Below are 20,133 nucleotides of genomic sequence, written 5' to 3' on the forward strand. Positions count from 1 at the left end.
CAGGCTTTTTAGGCAGTAATTAATGCTTCGTAAAGTAAAAATGAGGAGCTTACTCCCCCCGACCCCCCCTATCTCACTAAACCAAACTGCTATTCCTCAAAGGAAGAAGGTTAAATATCTAAAAATTATACATGTCGACAGACTAAGCTGGACTCCGCATCTTTCCCAAGTCGATTCTAAAACTAGATAAGCTATAGTCGTTTTATATCGCTTACTATGCATGAAAAGCAAACCTAAAAAAACTAGTTTCTTTTATATCGGTTACGCTCCCGCCGCTTGGGTCTGTACCTCAAGCAAACATATCGACTGCAAATACTTCAAAATCGCGTTCTGAGAATGGTAGTGGGTGTCCTTTGGTTTGTGCGCAACAGTCAACTATAAATTCACGCAGATATTTAATTATGACTCTCATTGGTACACCAAGCACTTGCGGTCAAAAAAATATTTCTTAGATCTATTAGAGAAGGGATATGGCTAAGATTATAGTTTATTTTATTAACTTAATATATATATATATAATATAAAGTTATAAAAAATTAACTATTATATTGCGCGTAATGGCTATTAAGTCTTTGTTAATGTGTACTGTTTAGCTGTGATTTTAAACTGCATCTGTCCTTTTCTTTGTTGGCACAAAAGTCTTAGGGAATTTGTGGTCCGCACCCTCAATAATAGAGCAAAAGTGGGTTAAGCAGCAAATGATTATAAATCTCGCCTGTACCAAGCCAGTGCTATAAATATATAAATAAATAAAACTTTTCTTTTAACTTGTTGTTTCGGCTATCGTGAGGTTTTCCTGAAGTATTTAGATTTATTAAATGAGTCATTGCCGTGTTGAATCATCAATAACTCTTTCTAAATACACAATTTACTGTATTATATAACTAATAGTTTATAAATACACCAGTTTAAAGATTTGTTACCGGAACATTAACAATGCCCCAACCTTGTGGAGTCTATGACAGTGTACCAAATATCTTGATATGTAACCGAATTGTTTAGGCATGGGCTTTTAAAAGGTTAAATGCGAAAATGTGATCTTTGAGTTGGAAAAATTTTTTATTGAGACAGCCTAATTATTAAGTATAGGAGCCAACTTTTAACAGCAAGCAAAAAAAAATCGCGGATGCATACGAAAATGAAATATGTGACAATCAACCTTATCGAGCTAATAAAATGGTGGAAAGAGCTGTACAAACAACAAAAAAGGGCTTGTAGAAGAAAGGTTATGGATGTGAGAAGATATAGGAAAAATAGTCAGAGGACTATTTTTAATTTAGTAAAATACTAAATGCGTTGGGAGTTAATCCACACTGTTTGTTATAAAAAACCCCAAATACATTACGCTGAATTTTTACAAAATTAGGTAAAGGGGCTAGTCAGGGATGAGTTGATTTATTATTAAATGCTGGTAAGTAAGGAAAAATAAAAACTTTAGAGGAGGAGCGGTTAAAAAGCAAAAATATCAGAATAAATTTATGAAGTTTATGATAGTAGACCTTTTCCCTTAGGATAAGAATAGGGTTGTATTCGGTAAAAAGTTCGTGCAGAACGGAGAGTAAAACAAGATTTATTATATGAGTGTCACTATATCAATGACCTCTTGTGTACTTAAAGTTAAGAGTATGTTTCTTGGGCGTTAGAATGTGGTTGCATTTTGTGCGAGTCAGCCAGTCAAGGACCTACTGTCCACTCTACCTATTATTAGGAAATTTGATAATTTTATAAAGCTAGGGAATTACATTTTCGGCGGATCTACGCTTCTTAGTACCCTTACGAGGGCAGGGGCCCTTCATTTTTAAATTAGTATTAAAAAAGGAAGTGAGATATATGTGGTACACAACTTCTATTATGTCATATCAAAAAGACCCTTAGCACTGTTTATAAATAAACTGGTCTACTATTGAAGGAAGATAATGACTTGTACTCGTTCGTTTTCTTGAGATAACGAGCGTATACCTAAATGGCACTACCTAGTTTTATATTCTACGAGGGGAAAGTGGTATATTCCGGGCCTCATATAGCTACGGAGTCAGTACACTCAATATTATGAGGGCATTGCTTGCTTTTATCCATTATTGGGTCACCTTAGATTGACAGAACTCCGTCAAAGTGACCGTCCTAAGAAATTCTAGTACGTTACAAAAATTTAAAATTCGTGCGATCATTTAAATAAATTTTAAGGATCTAATTGCAACCGAAATTAAAAAGGAGATAGGGACCCTACTCCATCGATTACGACAGTTAAACTCTGGATTGTTGAATTTAAAAAGGCCGGACAAGCACTAATGACAAACTACGTAGTGAACGACCCATTGAAGTAACTACTTCACGGATGAAAATAATCCCATTAATCGTTTTGACCTTCCGCAGAGTAAAAATGAGAGAGACAGCGAAGAAAGTAAGCATTTTAAAGAAACGAGTACATAATATTTTACACTAACATAACCATGAAAAAGCGTTGCGCAAGATGGGTTCCGCGCTGGCGCCTCTAAAAACAATGTCGGAAGGACAATTCTACCAAATGTTCGGCACTCTATAAGAGTAATCCAACGGAATTTTTAAGTCTATTCATTACTATTGAGGAGACTTGGGCTCATCATTATACTCCTGAGACCAAACAATAGTCGGAAAAATGAACCGCAGAAGGAGAACTAGCTCAAAAGCCAAAGATAGTTTTAACGGTTGACCAAGGTTATGGGTGACCATTTTTGGGGTGGGCAGGGGGTAGTTTTTATTGTTTACGCTTAAAAGGGAAAAAGGGCCAATGGGGAGTATTACGCAAACTTTTTGGAAAAATTATATACCAAGAGTTTAAAAGAACTCGGCCACAAATAGCAAAAAAAGAAAATACTGTTATGTCAAGGCAACGCACCAGTTCACAAGTCACTCTTAATAAAGTGGGCTAAATTCCATCAATTAAAGTTTGAATTGCTTCGCTACCCACCCTACTCACAAGCTTTAACCTCGTCCGACTTCCATTTTGAATTTTTCAGTAATGGCTTGATAGAAAGAGATAATGCGAACGACGAGGAATGCTGTTAACGATTAAAATAAGAACTCGGTAAATCGATTTATCAGCCTGGCATAAATGGAGGCGGTGTTGAAACTAAATTTAATTCAACCCAAAAATGTTTGTTTTCCTGTTTAGGCCCGGAAGATATCACACCACCCTCGTATAATCCTTATCTTGTTACTAATCATCTCAATAATTACTCGTTTCTTAAATTTCTTTTTACAATTTGACTCTATTTATATTAAAGGAAGAAGAATTACTAAAGAGGTCAATTTATTAGTTAGTTACATCTCTTTATATACTAAAATTTCGAATACAGATGACCAATGAACTTCTTTGTTTTTGTAATTGTTATTAAATTTTTTTTATCAAAAAATTTTCTCATCCAATAACCTTGCTTACTGTGGCCATATATTTGGCGATTTTTGTATTTATTTCGGTTTTTTTTGGTGTTTTTTATTGACTTAAATTTTTATTTTATCAGACTCTTATTACTAAAATAATGAGCAAAATGTTACTAGAGTTTAAATAGTAAACATTCTTAGGTAGAACAAAACTATTGAACGCTCTAATTAGATTGTCCTACCAAAGAACAACATGCAAAGAAACAAAAGTAATCTCTTTTAATTCTGCGTTGCTTCAGCTCGCTAAAGTGGATTTGAAACTAATCCATTGTGTCTGAAAGTCATGGAGGCGTGAACTGTATAATGAGTATGACAAACGATACTCACGCACTGTTCCGGAGTCAATGATATAATTATGATAGTAGTTATATTGGTGCCAGTATTGTAGCATTGGATGCGCCTCGACATCGTTGCTGTTTGCTGTGATACTAAAGAGTATTGTTTATTAGTATTATATATATATGTGGTAAATCCCATGGGGGGCAAGAATTTGGCTCTACATTGGTCAGAAAGCTGTTATAGCAACCTTTCTCTGTTTCCACCCAGAAGAATAATTGCTCAAACCTTTAATCTGCCGGAGGTCAGCTCTATGCTGAGGATTCACATGAGCTGCGGAGAGCTGGAGGTTCTTAACTGGTGCGTCGAAAGACATGCTCTTAATACAGACGAGAAGATGTCTGTGGCTCAAGCCCTTTGGTCTATATATATTTATACAATTTGACTTTTATTACTTATTTGCTAGTTCTAAATATACACATCTTCCTTTCGCAAATACTTTAAAATTTTCTTTTGCTAAGATTAAGTCTCAAGAAAGTAGCTTATTACAATGCAAGTTATAAATGCTCCAAGTTAGTATTACAAAGAAAAAGTAATTTTTATATTTATTAGGGTTATCGTTTAAAAATTTGAATAAAACTTACTTGGTATACCTCCCCGTTACAAATCTATTAGTTAAACAGTGTGGTACACAACAAGTTACAAAACTTTGCATACCATGACAAAGAAGTAAAGCTTAATATTAATTGGTAAATTCTAGCAATATAACATTGACGGGAAAAGTTTATTTTAATGACATGAATAGGTGGGCAGCCTATGTATTTAACATTTTATCCGGACCTATAACTAACTTTAAGTAAGTGTCCCTCTTTACTCCAGATATTCGATTGTTGATGAAAATGTATATATATTTGTAAATCAAATCTACAAGAACCACCCAAATAAACTTAACGTTAGTTCTATGCAATAAAAAAAATAGTTTTACGTTATAGGACAGCTTTATTGACATTATTAATGCAGTGCTAAAAGGATAGTTCCCATTTTTGGCATAAGAATGACAGCAAGGAGAAACTTGTCAGAATAGATCGTACCTTCTTAGTATAACTTGCTTATTATGTAAAAGTGATTTTTAAATCTCTTTTTCCTTATTAAAGGAAACTTTTAGGAAGTAGACTAATTATCTAAATAACAACTCTAAGAAAGGCTAGCAAATTATATTTGTACAGGACTGGGTAAACCTAAGGATTTTGCAGCTTTATAACAGAGTCAAAGAGCTAAGTCCTGAGGCCCCTTATTACACTAACACTAAAATTAGTAGATAAATTTAAAGTTTTATAAAACGTATAATGCAAACCAGAGATTGCACTTAGTGTTTATAGAGAATTGCCACTGAACTTCTATAAAAATCTAAAAATTTTAAGTTATTGCTACCACTAATTAAAATTTGTGGTTCGTTGCTATAAAAAATTTAATTTTATAATTAATAAAATTCATGCCCCTAAAAAACTTTACCTCAGTTCTATTTGTTAGGTCTCAATACATTAATTAATGATTTCCTGCCCCGCCGAAGGTGACCACTGTTTGGGGTGGTGGGAAATCTAAGATTATTAACTACTGACTACCGCGTGGAGTGGGGTCGACGTAAGTAACTCACCAGCGCCTATACCAACTTCACATGTACTACCACCATGTTATGGGGTTGCGCGTGAGTATTTTTATAGTAATATTGTAGATTTAGCTTTATAAATGACGGTAAAAGTACCTACTTCTAAGCCTTTACCCTGGAAAAAAGGACAAAGTTGCGTTAGGTTATTATAATCGTTTATATCTTATATTAATTTATATGAAATACTAAGAAATTAAACTAGTAATCCTGTTACTGCCACTCATCGTGAAGCAGCAAGGGAGCTTTATAAATTTAACTTTTTGGATTCTGATTGTTTAAGCGCGACAACATTTGCAACCGAGAGGAGCAAGAGTTTAGTTTTTTAATAAAATCGCTTTTTATCTGTTTTCATAAAATTTTAGTATCTCAAGTCTCAAGAGTTTCAAGAGCGACGACTTCAAGCCGAAAAACCGAAAGATTTCCTAACACAACTGGTATAACTAAAACTATCTATTTATACATTTTTTTTGGTATGCATGATATTTGTGCGTTTCAGGTAATACTTCTTTGAAAGAAGCTCAACTAGAAGAGACACTTGCTAAAAGTACTGAATTAACAGATGCCGAAGAGGTTAAAGGAACTTTACAAGTAAGTGTATAACTACCTTATATTTACCTTACTTTTTTTTATATTTTTTATATTGTTCATATTACTTCTAAGGATGTATTTGAAATTGTTTTTCGTTTTGTGAATTCTCCGTTGGCTTCTCATCGCAAGCTCTGTGCTATTTTGCAGTGCGTAAGAGACGTAATATAATATAATATATATTTATTCATTCATATCCCATTCAAAGGAATTTTGAGCTTTATTTTTTTAAATTATAGGTTATAGGAAGTCAGAAAGAGCAGAATGAAACAGCTTATTATGCTCTTTTCTTAAATCTTTTAGAAAAAAGAAGCAAAGTTGTTGAAGATGAACCCACCTTAGCGGCCCTTTCCTATTTATTATCTCTCGTGGTCGATAGGTTTTTTTTTATATTCTTATCTTTACTATGTCTCTGAGATTTTTATAATTATAGAACCCCTACAGAAGTTTTACTGCAAACCTTTCCGCGTTGTTCACAAGTTGTTACGGAAACATTTCAAATTCATCAGAAAGGATCAACTTCTTTGTTAAAATCAGTATGATTTTATTCTTACTTTGTTATTATTTTGTTCTTATGTTACCTTATACATTTTATAAAATTCGAATTTTTGATTTGTTTACCTTGAAACTTTATACTGTATTATTATATTTAAAATTTTCTTAAAATTGTTATATTTTTTTTAGTAATTTTTATAATATTACACACTTTGTTATTTTTTCTTGTTTTTGTGAAGTTCATATATATTTTTTTACTTTGTGGTTAATTTTTAATTGTTCTTACAATTTTTTTTTAAAATATTGTAAATAAATTTAACTCACAATTACACGTTTGCCTTCTTTATAATTGTTATTTCATTTTTAAAATTAAATATTTTCGTGTAGATTTTTGTTAATGAAATGATTGTTTGTACTTTTAATTTCGGTTATTTAATTGCATCATTTACTCTTTTGTACATAGTTGGTTCATATTTTGCGCGGGTTACTTGTAGCACAGAACTCCGAAAGTTGGAAGCACGTTAAGACAAAAGGAGTTTTTAAACTTCTTGTAGAATTAGCTTTGAGCCCCCGTCCAAAAGTATTTTTTTCATTAATATTTATTCTTTTCCCCTTTAGCTTTTCAAATATTAGAATGAATGATTTTAAATTATTTTAGTTACTTTTATTAATTTCTTTTATTCGAATATTGTTGTTGGTATTTAATTGTTATTTCTTATGAAAAATAAATATTCGTTATGAATATTTATTTTAAATATAAAATATACCATAAATATATTCATATTAGGATTTGATTAATATACATGAATATTAAAAAAAATAATTATTTTACTAATATAATATTATAAGAAAAAATATCTGGTTTAGAAATTATTATTTCTTTTTTTAATTATATTGAACTTTTAATTAGTATCATGAAAAATATAATAATATAGAAGGTTAAAAAAATTATTACCACTTTTTTACTTAAATAATTAATACATTGTTAAAATTAAACTTTATTTTATAAATATATTAGCTGAGGCGGAAAGCACAGGACTCGATTTATAAAATTCTTTCTACACCCTTTGTGGATTTTCAAAAAGAGCATCCAATAGCGTCCTTTCTTTGGCGAAATATCTATAAAAAACTTTTATTAGGATTTTCCGGCGAAGATACCAAATTAATTCATAATTTAACCCTTTTACAGAGCGTAGTAGAGTTTTTACCTTCTCAGGTTGGATTTTTTGTGAACTTTTAAATGTTTTTATGCGCAACGTTTTTGTTATTAATGCTTTAGTAATTTTGTATTTTATTAATATATAATGTATATGTATTTATCAGAGTTTTGATGATATATTTGATATTATATTCCGCATCTTCTCTTCAGGTTATACCATTAATAATGTCTTATTTTATTTACTTACTAATATATAAAATTAAAATAAGTTATTATAAAGATAAAATTTGTAATGCTTTAAATTTGTATTTTTATTATTTTTTATTGGTTCATAGAAAATGTATACGCCGGCCAGCATTGCTTGAATATCATGAACAAACTTATTTCCTGTTGCCAGCATGATTGCAAGCTTCTTTCGAGAATTGTTCAGGTTTTTTTTTAGTGTTATACAATTTAATTAATTTTTTTTCTTTTGGATACATTTCTTACTTTTTGCAATCATGCTGGAAAAACGAAGTTACATATTGTATTTGTAATACCTAGGGGCTTTTGGGGCAGCCCATCAATATTGGTAGGATTGAGTTATTTGTTCCTCGCATGACCACGTTGGCCCTCGCTTTTTTAACTTTTTTGCGGTTGTCTATATGTTATTCTTTTCCTAAAGTTATTTATTCGTTATTTTTACCTAAATTTTTTATTGTAGTTTTTTTTTTGAAGAAGCATGTAAGCACTACTTGGACATTATAAAAGACTTTTTTAGAGCTCTTCAAAGTGAGAATGCAACTTGTCTATCCGTTGCTCTTCAGTCCTTTCACTCCCTATTGACCGGTTTCTTTCGTTACTATTCTGAGTCTTCTTAGAACAGTTTTAATTAGAACTTTTTTGTTATAAATATATATTTATTTTGGCCCTGCTAAATTATTATAGGAACCCCTTTTGTTAAATTTCAGAAAATAAATGAAACTATGTTGAAGGACGTCGTCGCCACGTTCGAAAGTTTTACTATTATTATTTATTATCATTTATCTATTATCTTAATATTAAAAAACAGGACTTTTTTCTTTAACATATTCTCATGCTTGGCCCGAATGTTTTGAAATATGGAGCTACTTAATTGAGGTGAAACTTGCACTATTTAAATTATTATTTTATTTGACGTACTGTGAATTTTTTTTGTGTATTATATTAACATGTTATTATATAAATTTATAATCGGAATGATTTTTTATTTTCATTAATCTCTATACTACTTTTTTTAGTCGTTTGGACCTAGGTTGCTTTTTTACTTAGAAGGCGGTATCGTTTTAGCTTCTCAGTTATATAAAGATGAAGGGTTCAAGGGAAAGCAGGTTCTTATTTTTTTCATTAAACTTTTGGAAAGAAATTTTATAAACTTGTTGTGTAGTAAATGTGACAGGAATAGAATAATTATGTATTTTTAGGCGCATGGCTTGATGTTTGGGAAACTTATAAGTTGTTGCGGCGCATCTACTCTCTTTGGGATTCTCCCCCTCGAACTTAACGAAAATGGTTTCGTTTGCCTTTTTTCCGTGCTGCATATATAATTTTTATTTTTGCATTTTTTTATTATAACTTTTACACATTTATTATAATCTTTATGTAATTAATTAAGTAAACCTTTATATATTCAAATAAATAAGTATCTTTTAAAGGCGAACTACACAGAAGTTGGCTACTTCCGCTATGCGCCAGGTCCAACCGCCGGTGCCAGCTTGGCTTCTTTCGGAATCATATTCTTCCTTTAATTGAACACGTGAGGAAAGCACGTGATAATTTTCAGGAGGCTAGGGTTCTTATTACGAGTTAATAATTCTTTTTACTGTGTAACCTTTTTTTTTTTTATCGCATTACGCAGAATGACTCTGCTTATCTATACCAACGCCGTCTGTATAAGCAACTTTGGGCACTTTTGCCGGGTTTCTTTACTCTTCCAACCGACGTACCTTCGGTAATATACTTTTCGTTATATACATTTCGGTTCACTAATATCGTGTATCCCATTAATAAATCTCACTATTTCTATATTTATTTTATTACTCTTTATATTAATTAAATAGTAACTCTTTTTTTTTTAAGGAGTTCAATCACATGGCCAAACTACTTTCCCGTTGCCTTGAAAACGATGAAGAGTTGCACGTGATTATCTGCCAGTCTCTGGACGCATTGGTCGGCCATTTTCAGTGCGTTCTCACTTCTGAGAGTTCCTCCCTGGTCTTATAATTGTTATGAATATTTTGCATACTTTTATCATAAATAAAATGCTTTAGTTATGACTATATATTTACTAATAATAATAACGTTCAAGGACGAAGCGGAACGCGCTAAAAAATCCTTGGAAACAGTGAAGCTATACTCCTACAACTTACTGGCCGTTTTATTTAATGCGTATTTGCCCTCGAGGGCTTCTTTTTTGTTGAAGACCGTAACTTCTCTGGTTTCAATATCCGATACAAAAGTATACATCTTCTGCATAATTGATTTGTATAAGTACTGAATATTATAGTTAATGGATATCGCATAATAGTTTTCAGCACCTTTATTTTTTAGGTTATAAACACGTTTGGCTTACAGCTAATGAGCAAAATATTATCGATTGTTACTGCCTCTGAAAGGAACCTGCAAGTTAATAAACGCCTTCATGCGCTTCTGAGTTTGTTTGCTTACTTATATCATTTTTTGTGTTTGCTTGTCATATCTATATGTATCATTAGGTTTATCTGGTACTCTCTGTATTAAACTTGATAAGAAGCATTTGTTAAGATACTACAATATTATAACTAAACTTTTAAAGGTTTTTAAAAAGTTATTGGTTTTTTTGTCCGTCTTTTATATAAAAGTTGTTTTTTTGGAGTTTTTATTATATTTTTTAATATATTCACCACAAGGACAAAGACGGCACCGTTCAAAAACTAGCGTACACAGGAATCGGCAGGATCTGTCAAATTAACGCTGAAGGCTTTATTATATATTGCTACCATTTTATTATTGTTATTATAATAATTATTATTTATCAAAAGACAATAACGAATTTCTATGCGATCACTTACCGGAGTTGTGCGGATTACTTATTGACACGTGCGATGTTGTTCATGCCTCTGCCAAGAAAATTCGTCTTCGCCTTTTGGTTGTACTTATACCTCATCTACCGGCTAGCGAACTTTCGAAGATACATTATTGTAACTTATTATTTTTTAAAAAGATTTTAAGAAATATAAAACATTTATTAATACGTTTCCTTTTCAACTTACATTTTTTTTGAGATCTTCTGGAGGCTATCCTCGCTGTAAAAGAAGTGAATGAGACTACGCGTAAACTTGGCTATCAGGTGACTTCTTACATTACTAATATATTATTTTCATCATCATTACTAGTTATAATAAGTTAACGTTTTCTGTTATGCGCGCAGCTCTTGATTACTATTGGGAAACGGTTTTTATCAAACAATAGCGATGAATCTTACAAGAGATTGAATGGCTCCACAGGCATCGCTTTAGAGATTTCTTTATTTATTATTATATAACATTTTTAGAAAAAGATAATAAGCAGTCATTATTTTTTCTAATGATATTCATTATCTTCATTAGCAATAGTCAGTTTACATGAATTTTTTCGGATGGTGTTAAGCCATTTGGCGGGACAGACTCCTCACCTTATAAGCGCTACAGTTGCCTCATTAGGGACTTTACTATACGAGTTTTCGAGTATGATAAATATTTTATATAATCAGCTTTAATAATATATAATATACATATATCTCAACCTCGTTTATATCTTTGTTTTGTAGATTTTTTGCATGATAAGGAAATAAATGACTTAGTTAACACCGTTTTCAAACTGCTCCGCGGTTCCAGGTATTACTTAAAAAATTTAAATATTATTTTCTTCCCTTTACATATTTACATATAATTTTTATATACGTATTGCTAGCCAAGAGATACTGAAAGCTACTCTTGGCTTTGTGAAAGTTGCACTGACGGCTCTTTCTGCTGAAAATTTTTTTCCTCATGTCCAGCCTATAGTATTAATTATCATCGCTATTATCATCACCTTAATATCTTTATTTTACTTAGATAGAAACAATTACGAATTGGGAGTCTTCTGTAAAGTATCATTTTAGAATGAAAATAAAAGTTATTTTAGAGCGTTGCATACGCAAGTTTGGGTAATATTTCTTTCCTTTTTAGTGAATTATTGATTTTAATATTAATATATATTTTTTAAGTTATGAGTTTGTTAAAAAACTTGTTCCCGAAAGAGATCAGAAGTGGCTGGTCTCTATTAAAAAAAATCGTGAAAAAGCTGTTAAGAAGAAGCGTCTGCAGAAAATTAACCACCCAACCGCAATGGCTGAGGCCACTTTAAAATACAATGAAAACAATGCAAATCAGGTTATTAATATTGTGATTGTTGTTGGTAATTGTTTATTGTTATTTAGAAGAGATTCTGGATCAAAGAGGATGAGAACAGCACTATGGACTTTCTTAATCCCACCATAGTTGATAATATTGTTTGTATGTCGCTTTTGATACGCGCACAAAAGGACGTATGTAATATAGTTGCAATATATTATAAGCGGTTGATACGAATAAAGCTAAAGAGCCGATCACGTGGGAGCATTATACAAAGAGCGGGAAGTTGTTCATTACTGAGTGCGAAAGTGGAGATGAAAAACGTTCTTTTTTTTTTTTTAACATATTTAAGGAGATAAACATTTTATATTATAATTTACTTTAGACGATAGCGACGATGAAGAGCCTTCACTAACTAAGTTTGCGATGAACAAGGAATTCGAATGTAAGCACAAATAAATGTTGCATAAACTATAAATAATTATTACTTTTTATAATACTATATATAAGGAATTGTTGTTTCCACGTATATTAACGATTATTATAACAGGTAAACCTGACTTTGGAAACAATGATTTAAAAAGGAAAAAGAGTACAAAAAAATCCCAAAAAGTTAATTATTATGTACTTTTATTATCAATTATAGCTATTAAAAAAAAAAAATAGAAAGTGAAAGCTGATAATGCATTTGAGCCCTACGCTTACCTTCCTTTTGACCCTGCAGCCCTTAACAAAAGGTCTAAACTACGTTGAACCACCTCTTATTTAAACAGAGTCCATGACTTTTATTTTAAGAACCCGCAATAAAGTTTCCAATGTCTCGCGAGCTCTTTTTAGAAAAAGAAAAAAGACCTTAAGAAAGAATTTTGTTCATAAAAAAAAGTCTTCTACTAATTAACAAGAAAACCCCAAAGTTGTTTGGATGACATGCGTTTGTCCGCCTTTATTTTTAATGGCACTATAGGAGGAGCGACGGGGAGAAATATCATGAGGATAATATTTATTTATATGAAAATTATATTTCTCAGCCAATAAAAATTTATTTAGAGCTTGAGCCTTCGTAATGGTTTCCCATGCGTCAAAGTTTCGTGCAACTTTCTCATCTCACGCGTTATTGGTAGGAGGTGCCCTCCCATTGGGTCGAACTAGGTTAGCGGAGCTCATCTTTGGCTTAATGGCAAGAAAGAAAACTTGGAAGTTACTCTGACAGCTTTTAAGCAGAAGTCATTTGTAGTTTAATATTAAGAAAGTTATCTGTTACGCAGGGATAGTCATACAGCAATTCCCTCACTTGTCTAGTACAAGAAGAGCCCAAACCATTGCTGCATAAAAATAAGCGCTCTTTTAAGTTTTCGTTTTTTTTTTTATTACAACTGATCGGGGAATGAATAGAAGTTGACTTCCGCTTAAGGTTTCCTTTCATAATATAAACTACTATTTACTCTACAAAGGTCATATCTTTTTTCCTATCTCTGTCATAAACCTCTTTGTATCGGTCGTATAATTCTTGCAGTTCTTTTACGTAGCGCGAATGGCATTCATTCAGTTCCTATTAAAAAAAATTCTTTTACTACGAGCCAGAAAATTATCCCATAATTATCATGTTTTATAGCTCGCTGTTTTATAAAATATATTTGACTAAAAAAAACCCACCGCCTCTGAAGGAAAAGGATTTTTTTTGCATTCTACGGGTTTTCCAACTTTTTTTATACCATAAGAAAGGAAAGAAAAGTTATATATTATTAGAAAATTAAGAGACATTAAAGTTTATAGGATTATTTCTATTATACTATCATTGAGAAGTTTGCTTTGTATTTGCAACTAAAGCAAAAATTTGACTGATGATAGAGACCGACGACATTGATGGGTACTTTACGGGGCAAAAAGCCGAACTTGTGATTGAGAAGTCCTCGTCCATAAAATAAAGGAACGGTAAAACCTATAAAAGTTAAAGTCGTAAAAGTGCATAATTCTTTGAAAATATATTATGAAACGATAAAGCTTATTATTCACCAGAAAATTTTCAACTTAAAAACAGCATAAAGATAATTCACAGATTTTTGCATTTCTACGCAATTTTTTTTAATAAAATAAAAATTTATTTAATGAACTTAAATTTCTTTAAGGTTTTTTTTTCATTAGTTTAATTAATATTGATGGACGCGATTTTTTTTAAGAGCTGTTGTCTACGAAAACTTACAGCAGAATGTTAAAAAAGTTAGAAAGTTAGAGGACACCAAAATTTTAAAGCCCTCATTTAAAATTTGTTTAATATCTGCAAATATAAAAAGAAATGTAAAAAAGTAAAGCAACCACAATGTTTTGTTATACTTTGCTGAACACTTCTCAATAGTGACCCGCGTGGATTCCTGGCTTGGCTCCACAAGTCATTTTCACCGAATCCAATGACGGGCACAAGGCAAGCACTATCAGTAAAAAACACGACATAAAAAACTTTAGAGAAGTCTAACGTTTTGATGAGATGAAGAACCCGTTTATTATGGCCATTCGAATAAATCCTTTCCTTTTCAGTAGAGTCAAGTCCATTGTGCGCGGAGAGGCGTCCAGGGACTCAGCAGCCCCACCAACCACTATTAAGCACGAGTGACCCGCAGGCGATGTTTCTTTAAGCTTATTTGTAAAAATAAATACAACTTATATTTGTTTCTACTTAGTTTGTAAGTAACTTTATAGATCTGTTATTACAATATTTTTAATAGACGTTTTGCTGACGTTCGCCAACCCTGCAAAGAACAATGAACCTTTAGTTAGTTCATAATTAATCAATTATAAGTTTGTATAATTATAAATCTACGACTGCGTTGGAGATAAAAAATTAATTGAAGTTTTACCAAGACCAAGCAAAAAGTCTCTATAGAAGGGGATCAGGAAATTTAGCTTGAGGGTTAAAGGAAATATAGTGAGACCTGGCACACAACTCATATTAATATTGCTTATTTACACAATATATAAAATATATAATAATATCAAAAAAGCTGTAAAGCATAAATGTATGGCTTAATATAATATTAATGGCTAATACTAACCAAATACAACCAAAAAAGCAAAAAGAACAGTATAAACCTGGAAAAAGCTTGTCTACACCACAAGCGCTAGTAGCAAAGGAAAGGACCGCCCCGAGTCCTAACATTCACAACGAATCGCTTAAAAGTTTAAGTAAAAACATAACTCTTTACTTAAGTAGTTGCAAGACTTAAAACGTAAAGTAGTGTACTATTCTTTTCTTAAATTATTATTTTAATTTTTTTATCATTTAATAATAATATTCATTTTTAATAGTAACAAATATAAATAAACCAAGGATGCCATGAGGATGATAAGCAAACAAATATTTCTTCGTGGGGGGTAACTCGCTAGTTTTGTGTAACCTTACAGGAAAATATTGCGCAGACCTTATTAAAGGTTAACTTAAAGTTAAAAGCCAAAAGTTTAACTCTTACTAAAGGAGGTATTAGAGTTTATTCAATTAGTCAAAAAAAAGGAAAACAAAAAGTTTTGAAACGTATGAAAATAAAAACTAATAATTTTTCTAGGAAATTGTTGAAAAAAGGAAACTAGTTAATTAATTTACTACTTAGCTAGGATATTAAGAAACAAAAATATAGTTTGAACTTCTATAAACCTTTTAATATTGCTAATTAGAACATCTCTAAATTTATAAACGATTTAAAGAGAAAGGTTGTATAAAGAAAATATTTATAAATTTCGTATAAATGTTTTAACCATTTCAAAAGCTTAGATTTCCTTAAAAATTCAAAACGACGGCCAACGCCATTTTGGGAAGTTTCGAAGTCAAAGAGGATGAAGATAAAGTACGGTATAAAAAGAAACCAACAAAACACGTTAATAAAGCAAAAAAGGGTGAAGATTATGGCACCTGAAGCATATACATAAAATTTAGTTAATATATAATATACGCACAAGCAAACAATTCATAGTTGCTACTGACGTTAGCTTATTGGTATACTTTATACACTTCTATATCCGGTAATTAATATCCTTTACGCTAAAGGTGCTAAAAGATACTTTTACAGTCAATAATAGTTACAATAGTCAACAACGAAGTTTTAAAAAGGTAAAAGGTGTCCTTGTGATTTTAAAGTTATTTATACAATAAAATATATGAAAAAATTACTTATTTGTAACGACAGCAAAAAAGTTATCGCTAAGAGATGTTTCGGCTGTTCAATTCTACCCTTCTCTGCGCCCATCCAATCTAAGAATTGGATATTGAAGAATCCACATAGCGTTAGAAAAACAACAGCATAAAAGTTCACCAGGGACCAATAGTTTCGTCTGCGAGAAATAACGTTCAACGCCTGCAACCGGATCAAAAGGAGTCAACAAAGTAGCGCCTTTAGTGGATGTTAACCTGTTACTACTATTGATTTTAGACACCTATGATTAACGAGAGGAGTAACTATAGTAATAATAAAATAAAATAATACTAGGAACCTTAATGGGCGCTTCAGAAATAAGATCTTCTATCTTCCTTACTAAATTCAACTCGGACTCTCGAAATAACTCCTCGATTCTACTCTTAATTTGTTCACCAGCAAAGCTCAATGTTTGCTGTAACACTGAACAGCGAGCGAATTCTGAGATCGGAGTTTCAGCACTCTTTAGAAATTATATAGTAACGTTAACGCTATAAAGAGGTGAGATGTTTAAAAAGCAAAAACGAAATGACATCGAAGCTTTGCTGCAGGCTAGGAATACGTCGAACTGGTACTACCGTTTGTGCCGTCTTTTCATCCTTAATGGAAGATTGCAATTCTTCCTTAGGGCTTTCAGTTGGCCCCTCTTTTTCTTTCCTATCTTCTGCTGCTTTCTCTTCAATAATCTTTTAGAATAGTATGTTAGCCCTTTAAGTTAATTAAGCAAGATATACTTTGATCTATTGTTCGTACTCGTTCATATTTATAAGTTGTATTACACGTTTAATGAATTTTGCAGTGGATAAAGTCGAGTTGTAACCATATACAATACCTGCAATGCAGGAATAGGAAAAAAATATTTTGGGTTTTTTCCTTTTTTTAGTTCTGTCTTGTCCTGTACAGTTGAAGTAGAATCCAGCTCGATTTCTGAGGTGTTTGCACTTATGCTATTATCAACTTCCAACTTTATAACACCAGGTGGCGTTTGTACCTCTTCTGGTGAAATAGTTTGTTTAGACATTTTATTTTGTAAATATAAAATAAAAATGTAACTTCTGTTTAATAATTGAAGCTAATTATAGTCTAGTGTTTATAGGTATGATGTTAGCTTAAATATATTTACAGTTTAAAAGAACTTAAATTTTTTTACTATTTGTTATTAATAGTTATAAACATTATGACCAAATAACCTAATTATCATTAGGGGGCCTAGCTACCCTGTTTCTAAAAAACAATGTCTATAAAAGGCAATGCTTCGCATTTATATAGTTTAATTTGATTAAATTATCGGCGATGTTAACCATACTAATAAATAAATTTATCAAGAGTTTATAAAATTTTAAAAATTGATAAAGCAAGATGAATGCTATATTGTAAGAAAATAAGACGAGGAACTTCATGACCCATTTTGTTTAACTCTATAGGTACATCTATTTTTAATATTTTATTTAATATCGAATGAAAAATTGTAATTTTTATAGTTATAACTTGCAACTAATATAAATAGTTAAAAAATAAAGCTATCAAACCCTTTTTATAGCTTTTTTAGATTTAGTCTCAAGGCTTTTGGGCCTAAAGATAATCTGTTCCTCTGTATCAAATTTTTATTCAAAAATTACGGTCTATTTAAGAAATTTCGGTACGATATTATTGCCCTGCTGTTAACAAAATATTATAAAATTTAATTTTATAAAGTATAAACAGGGCGCAATCCCCATAGTTTGAAATTCATATTACTAATGTGGTTCTTCTATGCACGTTTTATCTCTTACAATTATATATAATTAGGCTAACTTTATCAGCACCTATATTTTTATATGAAAAGTAAACTAAATAGATACATTTCCGACTAAAGACACTTAAGCTCGTTCTTTTCAGAAGTCTGATTGTTATGAGAGTGGGTCCGCAACTACCATGTGATGAAAGAAACCAAAAAAAAAATTTATTCTAAGTTTGCCGGCTCGATTCAGCTCAAATAAAGTTACTACAAACAAATATTTCTAGGCAGGGAATATTATTTTTTTTTTGTATTACTCGTACTCAAGATAGTAGCAAACATATTTTCTTTCTATCGGCCTTTAAATGTTTTATTATTATTTAGTACTTATTATACTTTCCTCTCCTTGCTGATGACTTTTTACTGATCATAAGTGTTTGTAATCATTATATTAAGAAAACGTTTATTTATGAAATATCACTTAATAATCACTTCAAGTACAAGCAAGAAGTAATTTAAATGTACACCGATAATATGGACGTGGGATATGAAAATGTAAATGTTTTTATAACTTACTACATCCAATAACTGGTAGTTGCACGACAGTAGGACTTATATGCCAAATGTTATTAAATGGTGAAACCAGCGTCACATTATCTAACTAGTCTACTTTGAATGGTGTAGTATATGTGCTCTTTAATGCTCGAATCTACTTTCTAATAGAACTTTTAATATGCAATTTTGTAAACGTTAAATGAAAAAAAAGTGTAATTATTGAAAGTTAATTATTATATATTTACTTTCACCATAAATTTAAATAACTCAGGCCACCCAAGAAAAAGCTCAAATAAGATGTAAAAGTCTAACAGAAACTTATCCAAGGAATATTGCTGTTCAAGTTTATCAATAGGAGATGTGCAGTTTTAATTAAATATTAAACAGGAAAGCGAAAATTACAGCAAAGATTAACACTAAATACAAAAGTTCGCCGGTTGCTTTACAATTAACCTGCAATTAGAAGTGTTTATTTAAAAAAAAAAATTAAATATTGTACGTAGTAAAATAAACTTCACAAATTATACAGGTTGAAAAAGGTCATTGCACTCTAAAAAATAGACCGTGTAAAGTTTTAACTAAAGTCCTCGTTAAAGCAAACCAATATACTACAACCCTATTTACATTTTAATTTTTGCCAATTAACCTAAACATAATGTTAGCCCGTCATTTGTACTTGCAGTTTAAAGGTTATACTGCGCGATAGGGGAGGTTAATATCTTCTTTGTATAAGAAGCACCGAATGTAACAGGTCAAATATGTGAATCTGTCATTCTGAGATTGAGATCTATCGCCGTAGCTTAGTGATTAAGAGCATTGATGCGCAAAATCAAAGGCGACTCTTTTTCGGCCTCTGATGGTTACGTATTAAACATAGCCCTCACAAATTCTTAATAAAAAGGACATTTTAAGTTGTGTTTTTTTTTGCACCATGGGAAGAAAAAAAAACTTACGCCAACTGCTTATTTCCAAAAGATTTTTAGTAGAGTTGGACAGAACAGAAAAGGTCCTCTTTTCCTTCTTAAGTGTTTCCACTCGAATGAGACGACAACCCACCCAATTATTCAGGTGAAATGTCGGCCTCTATTGGGCTATCGTACCGCGTCGGTTTAGGTATAGAAGGTTTATGCTTAAGCGTATTTAACAAGAGCTTAGGGAGGTAGTTCATTAAATTTTATTAAAATTAAAATCTTATTGAAATAAATTGAAAGCGATGAATGTAACAAACCAAAAAAGTGTTTTAGACGGCTATTTTATGTGAGTATTATATAATAAATTATGCTTTATACACTGCTTTTACTTCAATAATTAAATTAAGTTATTATGAAGTCAGGTTAATATATCTAATAATATTTTATTTTTTAAAAATAAATTAACATAAATTTTTCAGGTATATCACAAAAAAAGCCTTCTACTTTTTGCCCTTCACGTTTACCTCGTTTTTATCTGAATGTTTAGTTATCCATCGAGACACGGGAAACTTAAAATTAATTCGTATTTTTTTAGTAAAAGAATATGTTAATTAAGTAATAATACTTATGTAAACAATTGGTAGAAACTTCCCGCCTATTTCCACCCCCTTACTGTTCCCCTTCTATCATCTATGGAATTTATGGCTATTTAGAATTATTCGAAGGTCTTTGTATCAACTTTGTGTTTATACTGATTTATTTTCTCACTTCTATGCTAAGGTTTTTTTAAAATTATAATAT

The 20,133-nt window shown here is 31.2% G+C and overlaps 3 protein-coding genes and 1 long non-coding RNA gene across 4 annotated transcripts; 3 read left to right on the plus strand and 1 right to left on the minus strand.

Moving 5' to 3' along the window:
* Positions 1–5,424: 5,424 nt before the first annotated feature.
* On the plus strand, positions 5,425–7,682 carry LOC135128536 (RRP12-like protein). The gene is made up of 9 exons (XM_064055395.1): positions 5,425–5,504; positions 5,565–5,674; positions 5,725–5,796; positions 5,859–5,950; positions 6,023–6,109; positions 6,187–6,326; positions 6,381–6,483; positions 6,906–7,022; positions 7,461–7,682. Exons 1-9 carry the CDS (start codon positions 5,443–5,445, stop codon positions 7,680–7,682), a joined length of 1,005 nt encoding a protein of 334 aa, XP_063911465.1. The 5' UTR covers positions 5,425–5,442.
* Positions 7,683–7,940: 258 nt separating this feature from the next.
* On the plus strand, positions 7,941–8,589 carry LOC135128528 (uncharacterized). Its single transcript, XR_010280431.1, has 4 exons — positions 7,941–8,031; positions 8,145–8,236; positions 8,305–8,429; positions 8,529–8,589. It is a non-coding gene; the product is annotated as an uncharacterized LOC135128528 (long non-coding RNA).
* Positions 8,585–12,971, plus strand: LOC135128527 (RRP12-like protein). The gene is made up of 25 exons (XM_064055384.1): positions 8,585–8,597; positions 8,653–8,720; positions 8,861–8,950; positions 9,044–9,131; positions 9,275–9,411; positions 9,478–9,570; positions 9,699–9,833; positions 9,928–10,077; positions 10,170–10,272; positions 10,334–10,413; positions 10,508–10,577; positions 10,640–10,798; positions 10,883–10,947; positions 11,029–11,104; positions 11,207–11,323; positions 11,407–11,473; positions 11,550–11,640; positions 11,693–11,784; positions 11,845–12,010; positions 12,058–12,133; positions 12,196–12,294; positions 12,357–12,416; positions 12,522–12,583; positions 12,638–12,708; positions 12,767–12,971. The coding sequence occupies exons 4-25, from the start codon at positions 9,056–9,058 to the stop codon at positions 12,867–12,869; spliced, it is 2,148 nt and encodes a 715-aa protein (XP_063911454.1). The 5' UTR covers positions 8,585–8,597; positions 8,653–8,720; positions 8,861–8,950; positions 9,044–9,055; the 3' UTR covers positions 12,870–12,971.
* A 191-nt stretch (positions 12,972–13,162) lies between these two features.
* On the minus strand, positions 13,163–17,170 carry LOC135128537 (diacylglycerol O-acyltransferase 2-like). The gene is made up of 16 exons (XM_064055396.1): positions 16,982–17,170; positions 16,683–16,835; positions 16,448–16,612; positions 16,270–16,390; positions 16,128–16,208; positions 15,716–15,869; positions 15,290–15,384; positions 15,056–15,115; positions 14,824–14,898; positions 14,678–14,715; positions 14,463–14,602; positions 14,303–14,397; positions 14,172–14,246; positions 13,824–13,910; positions 13,625–13,671; positions 13,163–13,520 (listed from the first exon to the last, which is right to left on the minus strand). The coding sequence occupies exons 1-16, from the start codon at positions 17,168–17,170 to the stop codon at positions 13,410–13,412; spliced, it is 1,686 nt and encodes a 561-aa protein (XP_063911466.1). The 3' UTR covers positions 13,163–13,409.
* Between the last annotated feature and the right edge of the window lie 2,963 nt (positions 17,171–20,133).

This window comes from Zophobas morio, unplaced genomic scaffold (genome assembly GCF_036711695.1).
Source record: "Zophobas morio isolate AGI-343-1 ecotype UQ-CSIRO unplaced genomic scaffold, CSIRO_AGI_Zmor_V1 ptg000013l, whole genome shotgun sequence".
In the NCBI taxonomy this organism is placed as follows: domain Eukaryota; kingdom Metazoa; phylum Arthropoda; class Insecta; order Coleoptera; family Tenebrionidae; genus Zophobas; species Zophobas morio.